General features: G+C 45.8%; 1 protein-coding gene across 1 annotated transcript in view; it reads right to left on the reverse strand.

Moving 5' to 3' along the window:
• The window catches only part of DCP2 (decapping mRNA 2), a 106,091-nt gene that overhangs the window by 10,406 nt on the left and 73,032 nt on the right, over nt 1-22,653 (reverse strand). Inside the window, exon 9 of the mRNA XM_029571565.1 lies at nt 12,706-12,816. Within this exon, the coding sequence (XP_029427425.1) occupies nt 12,706-12,816 (111 nt within the window). The remainder of the gene's footprint in view (nt 1-12,705; nt 12,817-22,653) is intronic.

A 22,653-nucleotide genomic window follows, 5' to 3' on the forward strand; every position in this document is an offset into this window, starting at 1 on the left:
AGCGGTCCCGCCAGCACATCTCTGAGCTCCCTCAATATCCTTGGATGAATCCCATCAGGCCCCATGGCTTTGTCCACTTTCAGATTCTTTAGCTCTTCCCATACATTATCTACTGTAAATGGATTTTCCTCTGTTCCGCTTCCCTCCAGTTTCTTGTTGTGTAGAGATGGTCCTTCTCCAGGGTCTTCTTTAGTGAACACAGAGCTGAAGTATTCGTTTAATATTTCTGCCATTTCTTCGTCTCCCTCCACACATTGATCATTTCCACCTTTCAATTTCACTATACCACTTTGGACCTTTCTCTTTTCGCTGATGTATCTGAAAAATGTTTTGTCACCATATTTTATCTCCTTGGCAATCCTCTCTTCTGCTTGACTTTTTGCCAACTTGATTAATTTCTTTGTCTCCCTCAGTTGATACAAATATTCTTCTTTGTGCTCCTTCCTTTGGGATCTTTTGTATTTCTTGTATGCAGTTCTTTTAGCTTTAATTTTGTCAGCCACCTCCTTTGAGAACCAGATAGGTTTCATTTTTCTTTTGCTTTTCTTTACATTTCTAACATATAGAGCAGTTGCCTTGGCGATTGCTCCTTTTAGATTGGTCCACTGTTGATCCACATCTCTCTCATTTTCCCATCCATTTAGTTCTTCCTCTAGGTACTTCCCCATTTCCTCAAAGTCTGTGTTTTTGAACTGTAAAACTCTGGTCTTTGTGCTCCTTTTCCATATTCTTTTAGTGATATTAAACCATACCGTTTGATGATCACTGGTGCTGAGGTGGGCGCCCACCTTGACATCAGAGACTATTTCTCCATTATTGAGCACTAAGTCGAGAATAGTTCCTTCTCTCGTGGGTTCCAATACCATTTGTTTGAACAAAGATACTTGCATGGCATCCAGTATTACTCTACTGTTTTTAGATTCTGCAGATGGGATTTTCCAGTCTACATCTGGCATATTAAAGTCACCAATGATCACCACTTCCCCTTTCTTACCTATCTTATGGATGTCTTCAACCAGATCTCTGTCCAGCTCTTCCTTTTGTTTTGGAGGCCTGTAAACCACTCCAATATAAATGGATGCTCCATCATCTGTTTTTAGGTCTACCCATAGTGCTTCTTCCTTGCCCCAACTTCCTTGCAGCTCAGATGCTTGGATATTATTTCTGACATAAAGAGCCACACCTCCCCCTTTTCTATCCACTCTGTCCTTCCTTAACAAATTATAGCCTGGTATTGCCGTATCCCAATCATGAGATTCTGTGAACCATGTCTCTGTGATAGCAACGATGTCCAGTTCTGCCTCTGTCATTAGGGCCTGCAGATCTGGGATTTTATTTCCCAAACTATGAGCATTTGTAGTCATAGCTTTCCAGGTACTCTCTTTACGGTTATTGCTTTTCCTGTACTCCTTATGAGACTTTAGTTGAGATTTGTTTTTCACTTTACTCGTTCCTTTTGCAGTTGTGCCATTGATGACAGAGTTATCCATCTCAATGTTTTTCTCTAGAATTTCTTCAGTTAATATAGGGAGGGCTTTATGTTCTTGTTGCATTTGATACTGTGTGTGTCTCCTTGTTACAGGTCTAATTCTACCAGAGCCCACTGTGATCCTGTTTTTTAATGATTTACTTGATGAACTGATTGAGTGGGGGGTATACTTGTTGGCTTCCCATCTGTCAAGAATGGGTGACTGTGGGACACATGTGTTATCCTACCTGAGTCTACTGTATTTCTTTTTCTTGACTCCTGGTTATTCTTTGGTGTTGGGGAATTATTTTCTGAGTAATGCAATATGGGTGTAATTCTTTTAATTGAAGCTAATTGAGCTTTAACCTCAGTCAGCTCCGTTTTCAAAGAAGAGAGCTGTGCACAGATCGGGCAAGCTCCAAGTCTCCAGATGCTTTCCCTCAGAATAAAGGCACTACAACAGTTGCATTGGATAGTTCTCATATTGGTTAAGTTTTGGATTGGTATGTCCTTAGCTGTTAACTTACTAATTGATCTTGTTGCTAATGCTAATTTAGACAGTCTATATTAGTAATCTAATCCCAGGGGTGGGTGGGTAGAGGGGTAGGGTGGGAGGGAAACAGTTGAACCTGGGACAAGCAGGACACTTTCTGGAACTTTATTAGTCCTTTAGCTATTTATTTATTTTATTTATTTTATTTATTTATTTATTTATTTTATTTATTTATTTTAGCTTCTTCTGCTTTTTTCACTCTTGTCCAAGTTCAATTACCCCTGTTTCATTGTAACTGCTACTCCTCTGCACTAGATTCAGTTATTGTACTTTTTGCACACCCTGTTCGAATGTAAACTAGCATGATGTGATTTTATCATGAATGCCGGTATATAAAAAACCTAAATAAATAAAATAAATAAAATAAACTTTTTTACTTCTTGTATAACTAGAAATAAATATGCTGGAGTGGGTATCTTATTGTCTAAAGATATGAGGTGGATGCGAAAGTGATCAAATGACATTTAGAAGGAACGAAATGTACATATTAGTCTATCTTTATGCCTCAAATACAAGCTAAGGGGAACTTCCGATTATGCGCTGAAGCCTAGAGGTGCATGTCAGCTTTGCTCCTGCACTTGCTGCTTTATTTAACTCGATTGCCACCATATACATTCTTCGCTGCTGGCATGTCAAACATTAAAGAGGTGAGTAAACGTTCCATTCTGGAACTATGGGCAGATAAAAGCTTTAAGAGTGCTAAAACTAGCTCAAAACCGCAGCGGCGGTCGGAGGCAGAGGACTTGGCCTCAGAGAGCAACACTGACTTTACCTTGACAGTTTTGCCGGAACAGGAAACATTCGTTTGAGATATAATGGAACAATTTCCCGAAAAAATAAACTGGATTCGCATCTAGGCATTATTGTGGAGAAGGTGGACGACCTGGTGAAACTGGGCAGAAAAACGCAGCTCATCTCGAGGAGCAAGAAACCAAGATGGCAGATTTGGAGATGGCGATGCTGGTGAATGCCAAAATGGATAAATTGGATCACAACTGCAAAGACCTTCTTGAGAAAATAGGCAACCTGGAAAACCAGTTGCATCGATGCATTATTTGCATTCTTGGTGTACCAGAATGCATGGAGGGATTTGACACAGTAGCGTTCTTTTCTTTTTATTTATTTCTGTTTTAATTTTATGTTTATTGAATTTTGTGAACCAGAACACAAGCAGTAAACAATGTTAGGTAATTAAACATCATGACGTCCCTCCTATAGTTTATTCATCATTTTATTTTTATAAAATTTCACAAATAATTACAAGAAGCACCTTGTATCAGAAATTGAGGTGTACAAAAAAAGACAAAAAGGAAAAAAAATCTTACAAATCATCCTAGAAATAGATATACAACCCCAAGTGGGGGGGGGGGGGAATAGAAAATCGAGCGGTATATAATTAAGGTAATAATAATAATAACACACTGAGAAAACCCCCCAGTTACAACATTTATACGCCAGGTCCATTTACGATGGAGCATCCAAAAACGCCCTAAGTTGATCCGGTTCGAAAAAAACCATAATTAATGTTATTATACACCTTACCAGGTATTTACAAGGGTAACGTAACATGAAATACACCCCCCCCCCCCCCCCCGATTGTACCTCTGAGCTAAAGAGAGAAATTTTTTCGACGAGATTAAGTAGTCTTTGTAAGATCAGGATAAACCCAAATCTTTTGACCATAAAATAGTGAAGAGCGAGATCGAAAAAAGAAACATAGAATATTATCTCTATCCAAAGAAAAAGCAGATTTAACTAAACAGCGTCCCTCGATGTGTAATTTCAACCTCTTGGGAATTTTAAAGGAAATCAGTCAAATCCAACGTCGTTCCAAAAGGAGGATTTTCATTAGGTATTTCTTCAGACTGAACATGAGGCAGGAAATAAGCCTTGGTAATTACAGGCATGCAAGTATCTGGAATTTTTAAAATCTGGGAAACAATTCTTGAACAGTTCAACTGGAGCCAGCTGTTTAATGATAGGAAAATTGAGTACCCTCAAATTTACAGAGCATAAAGCATTCTCAATATTCTCAAACTTTTTAGAGTATAAAACATCAGTCTGTGTTAAATGCTGCTGAATTTTTTCCACCACATTTAATCGAGAGTCTAGAATTGAAATCTTACTCTCCTGATTAGCCAATATAGTTGAATTCAGCTTGAGAGTGTTGTTAGTCTCCAAAACCACATTTGTCAGTGTTGAGATAGATGTTTCCAGGTTCACTAAATCATTCCACAGCACATCTAGGGTGATAATAGCAGGTTTAGTTATTTTGAATTTACCACCTGGTTGTTAAATTCGTCTCCATTGGCCCGAGGAGATACCATGCCGAGCCCAAGAGAGAGAGGTAAGCTCGAATCAACAGGCGTGGAGGAGATCATTCCAAGGTCCCCCTACAGCAGGAACCTTCCCCACTACAGATGAAAAAACAAGTCTTTCCTCAACCTATTGTTGTACTCCCTGCTTGGCAGGCTTCCTCGGGGAAACTCCGGATTCACCGCTGGCTCCAAAAGTCCAGTCCCCGGAGGAGGTTTCACCGGTGCTCCTGGACTAAGGGAGATCTCATCGGCCTGCAGAGAGGGCTTCCACTCTTAGTCCTTCTCCACAGCAGCCATCACATCGAAGCCAAGACTGAGGACGCACCACAATACTCCTCGATCTTCTGCTGAATCGGTCCTGGCAGGAAAGAACTAGACACATTTTCCCTGAGTCTAGCCTTATGTTTTATGTGAGGCATTTTCAGCTAGCAGGAAAAAAATTGAGGAAACGCAAGGGAGAGTTTGCTGGCGTACTTCTCAGTGGGCAGCCATCTTGCCCCCAGGCCTGTAGCATTCTTTTCAACATGGCTGCCAACCTTCCTGCACCTTGAGGTTATTGGAGTGGCTATTAAGCTTGACAGGGCCTAGCATGCTTTAGTGCCTATCCCAGTGAATGGGAACAGCCTGAGAACAGTCATTATTAAACTTCACAATTATACTGATAAGAACAAAATTCTTGTTTCAAGGCAACAGGATTATGTTTTTCCCAGACTTTTCCTTGGAGCTACAGAGCAAGCAGCAAGCTTTTGCCAGTGTCAAGAAAGAGCTGCAAAACTCGAACTTAAAATACGCCCTGCTCTTCCCAAAGTTGAAGATTTTTCTTCACGGTAAATCCTCTCTCATGAATACAGTGAAGGAAGCTGAGCAGTGGATGAAAGATATTACACTTGCCATCCTAACTGGTAGATACTGTTTGATGCTCTCTTATGTGCTTCTTTCTCAAGGTGGCAATCTTCAATTTTCTAGGAGCTTATGTCGACATCTTTCTTATTGAAACTGAGTGGATGTTACAGCTTCACTCCCCCCTTCAGCTTGACTACACTTTTTGATTACGTTTCCTTTTTTTCTCCTGGGGACTGTTCACTTTTTTGTGGATTTTTTATCCTGGAAATACAGGTTTGTGGCCTTTTGTTGCAACACTTTACTTTTGCTCTCTATCGTGTTTTCTATTTTTGGACCAGATATCTCTTGTACGACCCCAGAGACACAATGCGTTCATGTTTATTTTTGGGCATCATTCCTCGGACTTTGTGGGACATTCTCTTGTATGGTTACTTTGTGTTGGGGGTTACGTCCTGTTCTCTAACGTACATTTGTTTCATTGTGCTATGTCCTTCTCTTTTATAATTATTCCCTTTTTCTTTGATTTTCTTTTTTTAGAATGTTCTCTATGAAGCTTGATGCGCTGGAAGGGAGTGGTGGTGCTTGGAGGGTTCTTCTGTGGTCTTGAGGATCAGTTGATTTAGGTATCGGGTGGGTTGTTTCCCTGTCAAGGTATTGTGAGTTGCCAGGGGAAGGGGGTGGGATTTGTTTGGCTGGACAGTTGGATGTGAGCGGGACTGTGGCTGATTTCCTTGAGTCTAGATGATTCTCTCACTGAAGAACAAGCCGGTTTTGGGGGCAGGTGAAGTTTCTGTTTAGGTCTGGGTTTGGGTGGGACGGGTGGGTTTTCCAGTAATTTTCTGATGAGTGTTTTTGCTGTGTGTGTGTTTGGGGGGGGGGGGGGGGAAGAGTTGTTGCTGGGGGACTTTTGTTGGGAATTGAAAAGGAAATGCAGGATCTTAAGTTTGTCATCTCTTATAAATGTGCTTATGCTTTATATCCCCAAGTTAGGACCCGCATGGTTGGGGCTGTTATAGGCATGTTAAGCGGCTCTTTTCAAGGGCAGGTGTTTTATTCTTTTCTCTCTCTCATTTCCCTCTCTTTTACTTCTTGGTTTCCCATTTGCTTTGCTAATTATTATTACCAGTCTAACATGGCAGATTTAGTTAAATGCATTTCGTTGAATGTTTGGGATATTTCATCTCCCATTAAGAAAAAACATATTTTGCAGTTTGCACATAGATAGGGGGCCCAAATCCTTATACTCCAGGAAACTCACCTGATGAATCCCATAGTCTAGAAACACAGTACCGGCCATATCTTCCTCCTTGGGAGGACCCAAGGATCAGGATCGCTCTGGTGGGGGGCCTAAAAGGACATCCAGACACTCCACCAGAGGTGCTAAAATCGATGGCAGAGGCTCAGGCACCAGTATGGGGGCCGGTGGCACTGGCAGCTTAACGCTTTGAAGTGCCTTGAGCACTGCGGACTGCACCCTGCAGTTCAGCTCCTCCTGAAAGTCCAGTGTGGCCAGGACTGAGGGAGGGGGGACAAGGCGTCACTGGCTTTTCCTCTGGTCTCCGAGGTGGTACAGTGCCCGACACTGATATCAGTGGGAAACGCCTGGGACTCCTGGGGGCATCAGAGGCCTCCGATGGCCGGTGGCGGTCCGGCAGCCGCCAGTGCCACACCGGAACCATGCACAGATGGCGACCAGTGGCAATTCTTGCAAGATCTCCCATGGTGCTCGGCCCGGTCTTTCCCCAGTGCAGAGGCAGAGGATCCCGATGTCCAGGAGGGCGGTGAAATCACTGAGGATCTGTCACTGTTCCCGTGATTCTTTGAAGAGCTAGTAATCGGAATGGCGAGAGAGAGTGTATCGAGAGGCTCCGATGCAGGAATGGAAGGAGCAGACTTTGAAGAACCGAAAACTTTTCTCCATCTTATCAAGGTGCGCCTGATGGCCTTTGGGAGTCATTTGGTCACACAGATGACATCCACGGACATCGTGTGAGGCCCCCAGGCAGAGGATGCAAACCTCATGCGGATCAGTGATGGACATGGTTCGCAGGCACAGGGGGCACCGCCGAAACCGGTCGATGCCATGAAAAAAAAAAAACAAAAAAAAAAAAAACACATGACTGGCGGTCACCATAAGGCGAGTCGGGAATCGACCGCAAAGAAAGGCAATAATAACCGAGGAGGCACTGACCGCGAAGGGGGACCAGACAAGGAAAAACTAGGAAAGACCCGATACTGTCTAGAAAAAAATAAGAAATAGAGGATCTCCATGAACCGCAAGGCAACTGCACCGCGGTAAAGAAGAGACTGAAGGGGGACCTTGCGTGGATGCGCAGATAGTGGCATGCTGGGCAGGCTCAGTGTGCTGGTCAAAGCTTCTAGAAACTTTGACAAAGGTTTTCCATACCAGGCTCCATCAGATGATGTCACCCAAATGTGAGGACTACCATCCTGCTTGTCCTAGGAGAAAACATGTTTTTGCTATGGATTATGTTGCTGGAGAATGTATTCAAGGCATCTAGCATAACTGGGTTTAACAAGAGTTTGATCAAGTCCTAAAAGAAAAGTCCTCAATCAATTAGCCAAGCAGACCTGGGAATGTCTACCTTCAACTGAACACCATTTATGCTTAGGAATGCGCAACACAGATTTGATCTACTTTTTGGTATCTGCTGGATACTTCCCAGTGACTTGGACAGGTCAATGTCTGAGACAAGATGCTAGTGTCACGGTTTCACCCATTATACAGTCTTCTCTGTGCCAAGGTTCTGCCTGCTGCAGTCTTCCTTCCAGCAGGGGTCCTCAGTGAGCCTCGCCTATAGCCTTGCTAACTCCATCCTCACTAGTCACACTACATCCAAGCTCAGCCTATTCAACCCTGCCTTGTCAGTACCTCAGTGTCTCTTCATGGAGTCGCCCTTGGTTCTCTGACCTGGCCACTCTTACCTTGTTCCATGCCTTGTGGCTTTCGGGGCTGCTCTTAACTTGAACTTGGTCTTATGGCCTACTAAGACCTTTCCTTACAGTCCCTGAGCTTGCTCTTACTTTGTACCTTGTTTTAAGAACATAAGAAATTGCCATGCTGGGTCAGACCAAGGGTCCATCAAGCCCAGCATCCTGTTTCTAACAGAGGCCAAACCAGGCCACAAGAATCTGGCGAGAGCCCAAACACCAAGATCATCCCATGCTATTGATGTGATTAAAAGCAGTAGTTATTCCCTAAGTCAACTTGTTTAATAGCAATTTATAGACTTCTCCTCCAAGAACTTATCCAAACCTTTTTTGAACCCAGCTACACTAACTGCACTAACCACATCCTCTGTGGCCTACTCAGGCCTTTATTTGTCTTGTGGCTTCCAAGCCTTCTGCCTCAACTACTGGCATCCAAGGCCATAAGCCAATAGGCCTTCTGCCTCGCTGTCTTCGGGCCACAGGTGTTCCTTTTTCTGTGTTGTCCTTGCCTAGTCCTTGTCCGGTCCTGCCTTTGTCTGGTTTTTGTTGTGCACTGTCCAGTCCAATTTCTTGTATTCACTCCCTGTCTTGTCATTGCCTTGCCCCAGCCTATGCCCAGCCCTAGTCCTTGTTCAGTAACCTGCCCAGCCCATACCTGTGCACAGCCCCAGTCTGTGTTGGTATTCAGCCCCCAGACTTTGCCTGGTATCCTGTTGCCAGTCTACTCCACTATCCAGTCCTCAGTTGCAGTCAGTGCCTGCTCTGCCTTGTACAACTTCGCTTCACAATGATGTTCAGCCATAGAAGCAAAGTCCTACTGGCCCCTAAAACTCAAGGGCTCAACCTGCGGAGGAGGGGGCTGGCTAGGCAGAAGACAAACCCTAGCCCAGCCCTGTGGTCCTGCACTGCTCCTACCGGGGTGCACCCAGATGACAGAATGAAGAGGCCAAAGAACCTCCACAGGAGTGGGGGACAGGGCTCCTTGCCAATCTGAAGAACCAGGCTCAGAATCGAATTTATATTATGGTATTCTTGACCTAGTAATTCAAACCAGTCCTGACTGCCTACCAAATTTTGAATCCTTTGCACCACCTAGAGTGCATTGCATACCATTTTCCTAACTTTAAATTGCAGGATTGCTCAAAGGGTTGGGCTACAAACCCTACATCTGTAAATGCTTGTTAGCAGTTATGCTGCACCCCAGCCAGATATCAAGCTAAAAGTTCCTCTTCTTGATGATACAATTTCACCTCAGACCCCAGCCTTTTGGAAGTGCAGTAAATGTTCAGCAAAAAATGCTCTGCTATTTACTAAGTGTTTGGGATATGGTTCCCCTAATCCAGCTTGGTGGAAATGTCAGTGCTTCCCTGGGTATATGCCTCCAGACAGAGCTTATCCTATTTGTGCTGCAACCAAGCCAGTTCCCTTGAAAACTAAAATGTACCCATACATAAGGAAATGCAGCCCAGGTTTCTTGAAACCCATAGCTTCTGCTATACAAACGGTAGATTTTGACAACACAAGAGCCCCCTCTCAAAAATTACCAAGCACACTTTCCTTGAAAAAAGCAGTTAATTCGATTATCACTTGCCAGCTTACAACCACAGTTCATCCAGACCCAAGAAAACCCAGGCACAGAAGATTAAAAGCAGCGCTTATAAAAATAACTTTTGTTTTAACACCCTGCATATCCTCCTTGGAAAAAACAAATAATTCAAGCACAACTTGCCAGCCTAATTTAGAATCTTACTAGCAAAGAAAGCTTCAATTCCTGATTCCAGTAATCTTTCAATTCTCCTTCCCAAGTCTCAGACAGCAGAAGTTATGATTAATCCAGCCCCAAGAACACAGTCAAGTGCAGGTAAGCAATTCCTAATGCAATATGTTTTGACTCATAGAAAAACAATATGCACTTTTGCTATACCAGCCATCTCAGGACAGCTCCTTAGTATACAAGGCTTATGGAGTCCACTTCATAAGAAATCTAGTTCAGCAGTCCCTCTTCTTAGGGACCCCACTCCTGCTGATCTGGTCCAGAAGGGCAGTCCATTCCAGCCAGCCAGCCAGAAAGACGCTGTTTCAGTCAGCCAGCACAAGAGAGGGCCTGGTCCAGCAACCCAGTGCCAGAGAGGGCCTGGTCCAGCAACCCAGTGCCAGAGAGGGCCTGGTCCAGCAACCCAGTGCCAGAGAGGGCCTGGTCCAGCAACCCAGTGCCAGAGAGGGCCTGGTCCAGCAACCCAGTGCCAGAGAGGGCCTGGTCCAGCAACCCAGTGCCAGAGAGGGCCTGGTCCAGCAACCCAGTGCCAGAGAGGGCCTGGTCCAGCAACCCAGTGCCAGAGAGGGCCTGGTCCAGCAACCCAGTGCCAGAGAGGGCCTGGTCCAGCAACCCAGTGCCAGAGAGGGCCTGGTCCAGCAACCCAGTGCCAGAGAGGGCCTGGTCCAATTGCCCAATGCCAGAAAGACTTTGTCCCAGCTACCCAACTCCAAGCCAGCATTAATCCTGCTATCCAGACACCGAGGGACCCTGTGCCAGAGGCCCAGCCATTAAGGCTTTGAGTCATTGGTCCAACCTCTGAGAGAACCTGACCCAGACATCCCAAGTCAGAGAGACTCGGTCAGTATCCCAGCCGAAGGGAGGCTCCAATCCAGCCATCCAACATCGAAGAAATTCTGAACCAACCGTCCCAGTCTCAGAGATGCCAGCACAGCCACCCAGTGGCAAATAAATCCTGGCCCAGTCCCTCAGCCATCCAGAGATATTAAGATTCTGCATCAGCGCTGGAAATCCTCAGATCCCATACTTCAAGGCCCCAAGAACCTTGAATTCAGTGCTTCTGTGCCTCAAAGAACCAGATTCTGCACCTCTGCGCCCTAGAGAACCTGACACCATCTAATGTCTGAGAGAGGTCAATGCTCATCATCCAGCGGGGTCCTATCCTTGTACCTCTGCATCCAGGAGATTAAGTCAGCTCTTCAAAGAACATGAATTAGCACTTCCTTGCCCCCCCCCCAACCTGATTCCATGCTCCTGCACCCCAGGAACTTAATACTTCAGAGAACATGACTCAGATTCTGGACAAACAAATCTCTGGTTTTCAACCAATGCCTCAGAAAGTTATTGCTCCTAGACCACAGACCCAGAGAGACTCTGGGCCAAGAATATTGTTACAGAGAAACACCAATTCACCAACTTTGTCTTCCATGAAAATCTGGACTCCACCGACTACCATTCCAAGAAATTAAATACCTGCTGGCTGTAACTCTCATGGTAAATGGGATTTATTTATTTATTTATTTAAACATTTTTATATACCGGCACTAGTTGTGGACATCATGCCGGTTTACAATGAACAGTTAAGCTTAGAAATTACATTTTAACAGGGAAAGCAAAACTGGGAGAGGGGGTAACAAGAGGTAGCTGAGAAGAGAAAGGATAACATAACATGGTTCCTCAATCCAAGAAGGATCCAAGAAGATGGGGGGCAGGTACTGTCACGAGTTTGCCTGTTATACAGTCTCTCCGTGCCAAGGTTCAGCCTGCTGCGCAGATTTCCCTCCACCAGGGTCCTCAGCAAGCCTCACTTATAGCCTTGCCAAGTACACCCCAGCTCCAGCCCTATTTAACCCTGCCTTGTCAGTATCTCATTACCTATTCATGGAACCACGCTTAACTCTGATGGGGCTGCTCTTACCTTGTACTGATCTAGTGGCCTACTCAGGCCTTTCCTTGCCTTGTGGCCTACTCAGGCCTTTCCTTGCCTTGTGGTCTCTGGGCCTCCAGGCCTTCTGCCTCGCAGCCTCCAGGCCCAGTGTTCCTTGTTCCTTGCCAAGTCCTTGTCCAAACTTTGTCGTGACCTGCCCAATCCAGTTCCTTGTATTCATTCCCTGCCTTGCTTTGGACTGGCCTGTGTCCAGCCCCAGTCCTGACTCAGTACCCTGCCCAAGTCCCTGCTCAGTATCCTGCCCTCCTTGCCCGATATCCTGCTGCCAGCCTACTCCAGTATCCAGTCTTCAGTTCCAACCAGTGCTTGCCCTGTCTTGGCCAGCCTACCTTGCAACCATGATGTTCAGCCATAGAATCCAAGCTCTACCAGCCCTTTGAAACCTAATGGCTTATCATGCGGGGAGGAGGTGGCTAGGCAGAAGAAAAACCCTAGTCCAGCCCTGCACTGCTCCTGCAGGGGTGCACCCGGAATCTAGTCTTCACCTGCATGACAGCTGGGCGCAATGGACCTTTGCTCTGGCTTAACATGGTACAGTTATGTTTTGTAAAGGCACACTATTAAATGTATGTAATATATAAGATACTGTACAATATTAAATACTAATAAAACAGCTCCTTTAATCAGATTCTCTTTAGATGAGCACTTTGTTACTAATATATTAAACAATACATGGCAACAATCACAGTCTCCTCTACTGCACCAGTACAGGTAAATATGTAAAACTAGTCTTACTTTCAGTATTATTTTATAGGTACCACAAATGGATACTGTTTGTAGGAGCCACTTATTTGCATGTCATTTGCAGACCCAATATTCGCCAAGTGTCCAGGAGAAATCACATCTTACCAAAATATGGTTTTGCTGCTTAGCCTGATGATTCTGAACCCCATTGGATTTCTTCTTTTGGGTTGGGGAGTCTTGACATTGCTTTTTACCATTACTCCTCAAGCTCTGACTCTGTTAGTAAATTAAAAAAAAAAAATACTTTCAACACACCACAAGTCCTTTTGCACAAGTACAAAACAAGGTTCCATAAGAGAACATCTTCTTGTCTACTGGGCAGGCAATCCTTACTGACATTTGAGAAATGCTCCTTTTGTATATAAAAATGTATCCTTTAATAGTACATAGGCTGGAAAGCAAATGTTCCATATCCAATAATGAAAACAGAAAAATCACTTAGAACAGTCAAAATTTAATTGCCTACATCATTTGCCTGTCCCACTGCAAATGAGATCTTTCAAAATCAGAACAGTACCCTTCTGCTCATTTGGACTTCCAGCTTAATTGAAACTGGTTCCTACTGGGGTTATGGCACTAAGAACATTCTCACAACTACACAGGGATTGTAACAGTTTTTAATCTTCCATCTAACCATGTTGTGGAAGTGACAGTCCTTGGATGGGGACTCAAAGATCACAGCTGACTCCAGAACTCCATATAAATGCACTGCAATGGTAAGCGAGAGCAGGCGAATGAACCCTGCACGCTGCCTCCCCTGTACACAGAGCAGGGAGAAATAAGCTTGTCTTTCCTTCCAATTAGCTTTTTTTTTTTGTTAACAATTGCAGGGGAATTAAGCTTCCCTGCTAGGAGACCAGAGGTATTGAGCGTCTCAAGGGTCAGAGCAGCCAGAGAGGGGGGAGTGACTGGACCACCAGTATCGCCCCAAACAGACAAGCAGGTCACTGGGAATGGAATCCTAGGCTGAATAATCAAAGGGCAAGCCCACCTAGGACCTCTTAAGAGCGAAGAGACAGTACTGTCTCCCTTAGAGCAGAAGTTTTGAATTCAGACTTTTTTTTTTTAATATACAAAATTATAGGTAATACTTGCTTGATCGTGCAAAAATATGAGAAGAAAACCTCACAGGGAAAAAGAAATGGAGGAAGAAAAGGAACCTCAAGTTCAGCTGCCTGCATCTGCTAGAGACAGAGATATACTGAAGGGATGCAGGGTGGGCTCTGTCCTCATATAGGAAACCCTTTCAGTTTTTCTCTGTCTCCATCTGCTGGACAGGAGGCTCAACCCACTGTCTGGACTGATCCAGGTACGTATAGGGAACACTATTGTGCAATGATTAGAAAAAAAACTCTCTTCCCTCAAGGCTTGTGCCTGTGCACTAACACCAGTCCTAACCAGTTTAATGAGCAGAAGCTGGGCCAAGAACGGTCACTGAGACAAGCTGGCCCAGAAGAAATAGTACTTGCATTCATACATGCTTTGAAACTGCCACTGCTGCTGAAAGTGCCACTGAAGTGGAGGAATCACAAGGATAATTCAAAAGGTGGCCTCACCTGGCAAAGTTTTCAAAGCAGGACAGGTTATCCTGGCATAATTCAAGCAATGGAACCTAAACTAGAGGTAGGAGTTAAATTTACTACAAAACCTTGCAAACTCAAATAATTGGGGGTAAAAAGTTTTGTTTTCAGCTATCCATTTAGGGTAAAATTACATTTCTTCCATAGCTCATTATCAGGAAAGGTTTCCTGTGAATCTATGCATTGGATGACAGCAAACTCCATAGTTAGTGCCAGATTGCATCAATTTTATTTTAAAAAGATTTGCATAGTCATTACTAGGACCTGGTAAAAAATAATACAACAGGTAATTATAGGAAAACCACCCTCTAGGGCAGGGGTGGGCAAGTCCGGTCCTCGAGGGCTGCAAACCAGTCGGGTTTTCAGGATATCCTTAATGAATATGCATGACAGAGATCTGCATACACATTGCCTCAGTTGTATGCAAATCTATTTCATGCATATTCATTAGGGGTATCCTGAAAACCCGACTGGTTTGCAGCCCTCGAGGACCGGACTTGCCCACCCCTGCTCTAGGGCCACTACAGCTGTTTAGCAGCAGTATCTTGCCTCTACTACTACCTCGTTTGGTTGTATTCCTATGTATATACACTGACGTTTTCTGGAAGAAAGGCTATGTACTTTCTATTACAGCTGAAATGTTAGTTTTTAAAAGTCTCCTCTCTGGAAGCCACTTTTCAAGAATGATGATATATTTGCATCACTGGGTAAAATTTGGAGAGGCATTCATGCAGAAGGCAGTAAATAAGTCTGGTTTGAAAAATGTTAAGTTCACCTCTGCAGTTTAGAGCAGCGCTTCTCAACTGGTGTGCTGCGACACCCCAGTGTGTCGCCAAGCAGCAGCAGATGTATCGCGTGCTACCGGTCTCCCGCTGCTCTTCCTCTTCTTCCTTCACCGAGCGAGAGGCAGGCTATCTTCCACTGCTGTTGTTGCCGCCCGGGCTATCAGCATGTTCAAGCCCAGATGGAAATGGCAGCAGTGTTAGTGGAGGCTGGCAACTGCGGCTGGGCCTTTTCTTTTTTTTTTTTTTTCCCCCCGACTGGGCCTTTTCTTCTTCCCGCACCTGCCCCCACCCTGGCCCGGAACAGGAAGTGATGTGCAGTGGAGTGCGCGGGAAGAAGAAAGAGCCATGCTGCATGAAAAAGTAGCAGCAGCAGCAGCGGCCCCGAGCAGTAGCGTGAGCCCGAAGCAAAATCAGAAGCAGCCAGAAATCAGCACTGAGACAGCAGAATTAGCCTCCCGTGGCCGATGGGATTCTTCTTTCTTGGCCTGCGGGGGCTAGAGGAGGAGGCTGCTGCAGCTACCATTTGTGCTCGGGGGAGGGGGGCAGGAAATGAGAGAGAGCCAGCCAGCCAGTCTGTGAGGGAATATATGTGTGATTGACAGTGTGCATGTGTAACTGTGACTGAGAGACTGTGTGTAAGTGAGAGCATTTGATTGAGATCATTTATGTAAAGTGTGTGAGAGAGCATGTGTGTGATTGAGAGAAACTGGTCAGAGAGGTGATGTGTGTATATAAGAGAGACAATGGAAGTGACTGATGTGTGTGTGTGTGTGAGAAACCTGTATATGTAAGATAATGGAAGTGACGTGTGTGAGAGAATGGTCGTGGGCACTAAGGAAGAGGACCATGAGTATAGAGCTTAGCCTCTACTGCTGCTTCTGCTGTGTGCTACGGCCTGCATGGAAGAGGAGTAGGAGAGCTGCTGAAGGGGGTTAGTAAAGGTGGCTTTTTAAGTTTATTTTTCTTGATTGACTGCCATTTTAATTACTGAATATAATGTGATGTGTCTGCTGTTTTGAAATATTTTATTGGCGTTTGGAGAATTTTAAATAATTTTTATGAGTTTAATTGTTGGATATTATTCTGTTCATTGCTGTTGTGAAACATTTATTCTGCTTATTAGTATAGTTATACAATTATTTCTGTGTTGGGATCTATAGCTGCTTGGCTAGTTCTGTTTTCCCAACAGGAGGTGTATTGGTGTTTAGGGCCTGATTTAATATTCATAGTGTTGCCTTTTCATAGGTAGGGTTGTTACTGTTTGAGTGCATTCCATAATACAAGTGTAACTGTGTGCAGATTAGTTTATGTGCATTGCTGCAGATCCTGGGAGTATGTTAGGTCGGTTCTGTGTATGTGACTGAGGTGAGGCATTTTACTGTATCAGTCTTATTTGCTGTATTTTCTCAAGAGGACATGCATTAGTGATAAACTGCTGTCTTTTCATAAGTAGGGCTATTGAGCCTGGTAGTTGGAGTTTGTGTTGCTGTTACTGAGATGACACTTGAACCAGAATATATGTTTTGTAAGGTGAGTTGTACGGGGAATGTCATAATTCTGCTTTACGTCCATAATTGTGGGTCAGGGGGGTTCCTGTGGATGCAAACTGTACTTTTACATTTAGCCCTATGATGGTCATGTGTTCAGTGTGTCACGCATGTGAGAACCATCTGTCAGGTGTGTCCTGACAGAAAAAAAGGTTGAGAACCACTGGTTTAGAGAGTTTGGGCACATAGCCAAAGGATGGTTGTTGTTGAAAGGTATCAAACTTGATGAGGAGATGCTTTCATACTATTCATCTTTCAGCCACTTCAAAGAGGATTACATTCAGGTACTGCAGGTATTTCCCTGTCCCCAGAGGACTCACAGGTTAAGTTTGTACCTGAGGCAATGGAGGGTGAAGTGATTTGCCCAAGGTCACAAGGAGTGGCAGAAGGATTTGAACCTTGGTTTCCCTGCTCTATCCACTAGGTTACTTCTCTACTCCTCCATGCCATTCAGTAAAAGAATGATCACCAAAAACTGAATAAATGTATCTACAGTGCCTTCAAAGGTCTTCAACATCCTTGCACAATTTTAACAAATCCACTAGGAAATACAAAATCAAGATGCACTGAAGTAATTTGTTTCAGTGATCCACATAACATACTCCACACTTTCATCATGAAAGAATAGGAAAATTGGTTCTCACCTGCTAATTTTCATTCCTGTAGTACCATGGATCAGTCCAGACAGTGGGTTGAGCCTCCTGTCCAGCAGATGGAGACAGAGAAAAACTGAAAGGGTATCCTATATCAGGACAGAGCCTACCTGCATCCCTTCAGTATAAACGTTATCAAAGCAGATAAATAGAAAGATAACCAGCATAAGATCAACAAGCAACCAGTAACTGATAATTTGAACAATTCAAAATTCTGTAAATAACCGCTCATATATGTATCCAAATCCATCTAGTAGATGCTTCCAGTGCCTTAAAGTTCTGAGAGGAAGCAGAAAGATCCAAAAAACTGTAAAGGAACAAGGAAAAGAGCTTCGATCGGACGTAGTAGACAGTATACGGGAGGGAGTCTGGATTGATCCTTGGTACTACAGGAACGAAAATTAGCAGATAAGAACCAATTTTCCTATTCTTTCATGATGAAAGTGTAGAGTATGTTATGTGGATCACTGAAACATTACTTCAGTGCATCTTGATTTTGTATTTTCTAGTGGAATTGTTAAAATCGTGCAAGGATGTTGAAGACCTCCTTTCCCTGTACGTACCTGGATCAGTCCAGACAGTGGGATGTACCAAAGCTTCTCTAAACAGGGTGGGCCCGAGAAAGTCCCGCTTGAAGCACCTTCCTTCCGAAGGAGCCAAAAACTGGCTCCTGTACATCGAGGCGGTAATGACCAGCAAAAGTATGCAGAGACTTCCAAGTAGCTGCTCTGCAGATTTCCTGTGGAGAGACAGACTGACTCTCCGCCCAAGAAGTAGCTTGTGAAAGCAAAGAGTGGGCCTTTAAGCCCTCCAGAACCATCTGGCCCCAAAAGACATACGCCGATGCAATCGCCTCCTTTAGCCAGTGAGCAATCATAGCTTTAGAAGCCTTGTTTCCTCAATTTGGGCCACTCCATAGAACAAAGATGAGAGACCCGAAACTCGTCTGTTACCTGTAAGTAGCGCAATAGCACTCGTTTTACATCAAGGCACTGCAGATCACCACCAGGCATGTTCGCAATGTCTTCAAAAGAAAAAGCAGGGAGTTCCACCGACTGATTGACGTGAAAGGAAGATACAACCTTTGGCAAGAACGACGGTACCGTCTTAAGGGAGACCCCTGAATCAGAAAAACGGAGAAAAGGGCTCCCTACAAGACAATGCTTGGAGCTCTGACACCCTCCTGGTGGAACAAATAGAAACTAGAAAAACTGTCTTGAGAGTTAGATCCTTAAGTGTGGCCCGCCGGAGGGGTTCAAATGGTGCCTCACAAAGGACTCGAAGCACCAAGTTAAGGCTCCACGAGGGGCAAGTAGACCAGAACAGCGGTTTCAAATGCTTAGCCCCTTGAGAAATCGAACGACATCTGGATGTGCCGCCACTGCGTAACTATCGATACTGCCTAAGAGGGACCCAAGAGCAGAAAGCTGTACCGATAAGGAGCTAAAAGACAGACCCCTTGGAAAGGCCATCCTGGAGAAGAGAGAGGTCTTGGGAGACCGGAGCCTTGCGTGCCGACACTCTGGACTCAGCACACACAGTCTCAAAAACTCTCCAAACCCGGGCGTAAGCGAGAGAGGTAGAAGTCTTACGGGCCCGCAACAAGGTGGATATAAACTTCTTCTTTATATCCGTTCTCTCTTAGTCGCTGCCATTCAAAAGCCAGGTCGCTAGACAAAAGCGATCCATCTGATCGAAAAATACTGGATCCTGTCAGAGAAGGTTTGGCAGATGGCAGAGGCGAAGAGGGCCGTCCTTCGCTAGGTTCACCAGATCAGCGTACCACAGTCTGCAGGGCCACTCGGGTGCCACGAAAATGACGGGACCCCGATGAAGATCTATTCTTCTGAGAACTTTTCCTACCAGAGGCCAAGGAGGGTACACGTACAGGAGAACGTCGTGAGGCCAGGGAAGAACCAGAGCATCCACTCCTTCCGAGCAGCGCTCCCTTCTGCGGCTGAAGAATCTGGGATCTTTTGCATTGTTCAGAGTAGCCATCAGGTCTAAATGGCGGGGGGACCCCACCTGCGTACGATCAGATCCATTGCTCCGGACAACTCCCACTCTCCGGGGTCTAGATGCTGATCACTGAAGAAATCAGCTTGAACATTCTCCTTCCCCGCAATGTGGGAAGCTGCCAAGCGATCTAGGTGACGCTCTGCCTAGACGAACAGCTTGCTGGCTTCCAGAGCCACTAGGCGACGTCTGGTGCCCCCCTGCCGATTGATATAGGCTACCGCGGTGGCACTGTCCGAGAGGACCCGCACGGCCTTGCGACGGATCAGAGGAAGAAAGACCTTGAGTGCCAGACGGACTGCTTGGGCCTCCAGGCGATTGATGTGCCAGCGGGATTGAACTGGGGACCAGTATCCCTGTGTAGACTGAGTTTGACACACTGCTCCCCAGCCTGAGAGGCTGGCGTCCGTCTTAACAATGATCCACTAAGGAGTCTGAAGGGGCATCCGTTTCAGGAGGTGAGTGAGCGAGAGCCACCATTGCATGTCAGCGATGGTAGAGTCTGAGAGCGGGAGGTGCGTTTGAAACTGTTCAGACATCGGCTTCCAGCGGGACAGCAAAGCTTTCTGTAATGGATGCATATGCGCAAAAGCCCAAGGAACTAGAACGATAGTGGAAGCCATGGACTCCAGGACCTGAAGATAATCCCAGGCTGTGGGTAGCGGGAGAGAGAGGAAATTGCACACTTGATCCATAGGTTTGAGAGCCCGAGCATCTGGCAGGAACACCTTGCCGACCCAGGTGTCGAAGCGACTTCCAGGACCTGGGAGGGCTGGAGAATGCTCTTGGAAAAGTTGACCATGACCTTGGTAAAAGTCCGTGGCACGGTGGCGAGGCCGAATGGGAGCACCCGGAACTGTTGCCCCAGAATGTTGAACCGGAGATACCTCTGATGGTCGCGGCGTATCAGTATGTGCAGGTAAGTGTCCGTTAAGTCCAGCGAGGCCAGACATTCGCCCGAGGGAACTGCCGCTATCACTGCCCTCAGGGTCTCCATCCGAAAATGGGGAACCCAGAGGGCCCGGTTGACTCTCTTGAGATCCAAGATTGAAGGAAGGCACTGTCCTTTTTTGGCACGACAAAGTAGATGGAATATTGGCCGGATCCTTGTTCCTCCATTGGGACAGGAACTATGGTTCCGCTGTTGCAATCTGACAAGAGTCTGGCAGACCTCTGGATGCTTCCGCTTTCCACAGGGAGAGATTATATGGAGGTCTGGGAGATCTCGAGCAAATTCTAAACGTTACCTTTCTCTATCACATTGAGGACCCACTGGTCAGACGCGAGTTTGACCCATTCCTTGAGAAACAGGGACAGCCGTCCACTTAAGTTGGAACGGAGGAATGGGTCGGCCGTATTTCATTGGGAAGAGGACTTTGCAGCAGAGTGTTGCGGGTTTCCCTCCCGGAAGGGACGTTGGCCATGAAAGGAATGAGACCAGGACTGGGATCTAGAGGAGGTACCCCTTGGAAAGGATCCCAGCACTGGCCTCTAAAATGAGAACGTGAAGGAAAAAAGGACTTAGACTGTTTTCTGGCGGTCCTCCGGCAGCTTATGAACCTTGTTCTCTCCTAAGGATTTGATAAGCTGTTCAAGGTCCTCACCAAAAAGCAACTTGCCCTTGAAGAGTGCCCAACTGTGACTAGGAGGAGGAATCCGCCGACCAATTGCGCAACCAGAGGAGACGCTGGCCGACACCGCTGAAACCATAGCCCTGGCCTGCACTCTGAGCATATCATATAGGGCATCAGCCCCATATGCAACTGCTGCTTCCATTCGTTCTGCCTGTTCCGCCTCTGCAGACAGGAGTCCTGGGTGCTGAGCAATTGTTGAACCCACCTAAGGCTTGCCCACTGCATGAGACTGCTGCAGATTGTCGCCCGGACCCCTAAGGCCAAGACTTCAAAGATGCATTTGAAATAAAGCTCGAGTATGTGGTCTTGAATATCTTTCAGTGCCGTAGCTCCCCCCACTGGGATGGTGGTATATTTAGTGACCGCGGTGAGGGAAGCGTCCACCTTAGGAACTTTAAGCATGTCTAGGCATTGATCAGGGAGGAGATAGAGCTTGTCCATTGCCCTACCCACACGGACCCCTGCCTCGGGAGACTCCCATTCCCAGAGAAGCAGCTGCCTGTGCATGGGGTGAAACGGGAACATATGTGGAGGAGCCCTAAGTCCCACCAGGACCAGGTCCACGTTAGTCGGCAGAATCTTGAGGTGGCACTTCAATACCCAGCTCATCCAAAATAAAGGGGATGAGCGGGTCCAGCTCTTCCCTTTGGAAGAGCCGGAGAACATGTGGGTCGTCACCCTCGAGAGGAGGACCCAGGAGCAAGTCAGAGTCCGGATCAGGATTGGGGATCGCAGGCGGTTGGGGGGGTCCGGGGTTCCCGGTACCACCCTGACCCTGACTGAGTTCTGCACATCCGGCACAGGAGGCGGCTGTGGAGCAGACACCAGAGGATTTTCGCTGGGGGGGAGGGGACCTGGGGAGAATCATCCTCCTCCTACAGGCTGGCCAGATTCTCCCTGTCCTCAGAACAGGGATAAATATAGCTTGCCTCTGCCGCGATGCGCTTTTTTTTTTTTTTTTTTTTTAAATTAAACTAACAATTGCAGGGGAAATGAGTTTCCCTACTAAACCTTGAGGCATGGAGCGTCTCAAGGGTAGCACAGGCAAGGAGGGGGAGTGACTGGACCCCACGGACAAGCATGTCACCGGGAAGGGATCCTAGGCTGAATAAACAAGGGGCAAGCCCCCCTAGGATCCCATAAGAGCAAGGAGACAGAGCTGTCTCCCTGAAAACAGGCGTCTTGAATTCTGACAAAGACAGGCTTTGTTTAAATCTCTCTTTTTTTTTTTAATACAGAAGTAATACTTGCTTGATCCTGCAAAGAGAAGGAGAAGAATCTCACAGGAGAAATACATTGAAGAGGGAAGAGAACCGCATGTTCAGCTGCCTGCATCTGCTGGAAACAGAAATACTGAAGGGATGCAGGTAGGCTCTGTCCTGATATAAGATACCCTTTCAGTTTTTCTCTGTTTCTATCTGCTGGACAGGAGGCTCAACCCATTGTCTGGACTGATCCGGGTACGTACAGGGAAAGAAATATACTAAAAGTAATTAAGAATTAAAATAAGAAGTCTGGACTGCGTTAGTCTTTACACCCCTTGTCATAGCAAACCCAAAACAGTTCCAGTTCAAAAAACTGACGCCCATAAGTTAGAAGACCACTTGGATCCAATCATAGTTGAGCTGATTCCTGTATGAAGAATCAAGCTGTCTGTAGTATGAAGTGAATTTGAAGCAAAGGTCAAACTATGCCGAAAAAGGAGCTGCTGAAATAATTCCGGGATGATGTTATTCAAAGGGTCCAAATTCAGTCACTGGCCAAATTGTAAAGTTAGCCTGAAATTTATCCAGCTTCTTTATAGGGATATTTAGTGGTGCAGCTGCACTACTGAATAT

Source organism: Rhinatrema bivittatum, chromosome 1 (assembly GCF_901001135.1).
Source record: "Rhinatrema bivittatum chromosome 1, aRhiBiv1.1, whole genome shotgun sequence".
Classification (NCBI taxonomy): Eukaryota; Metazoa; Chordata; class Amphibia; order Gymnophiona; family Rhinatrematidae; genus Rhinatrema; species Rhinatrema bivittatum.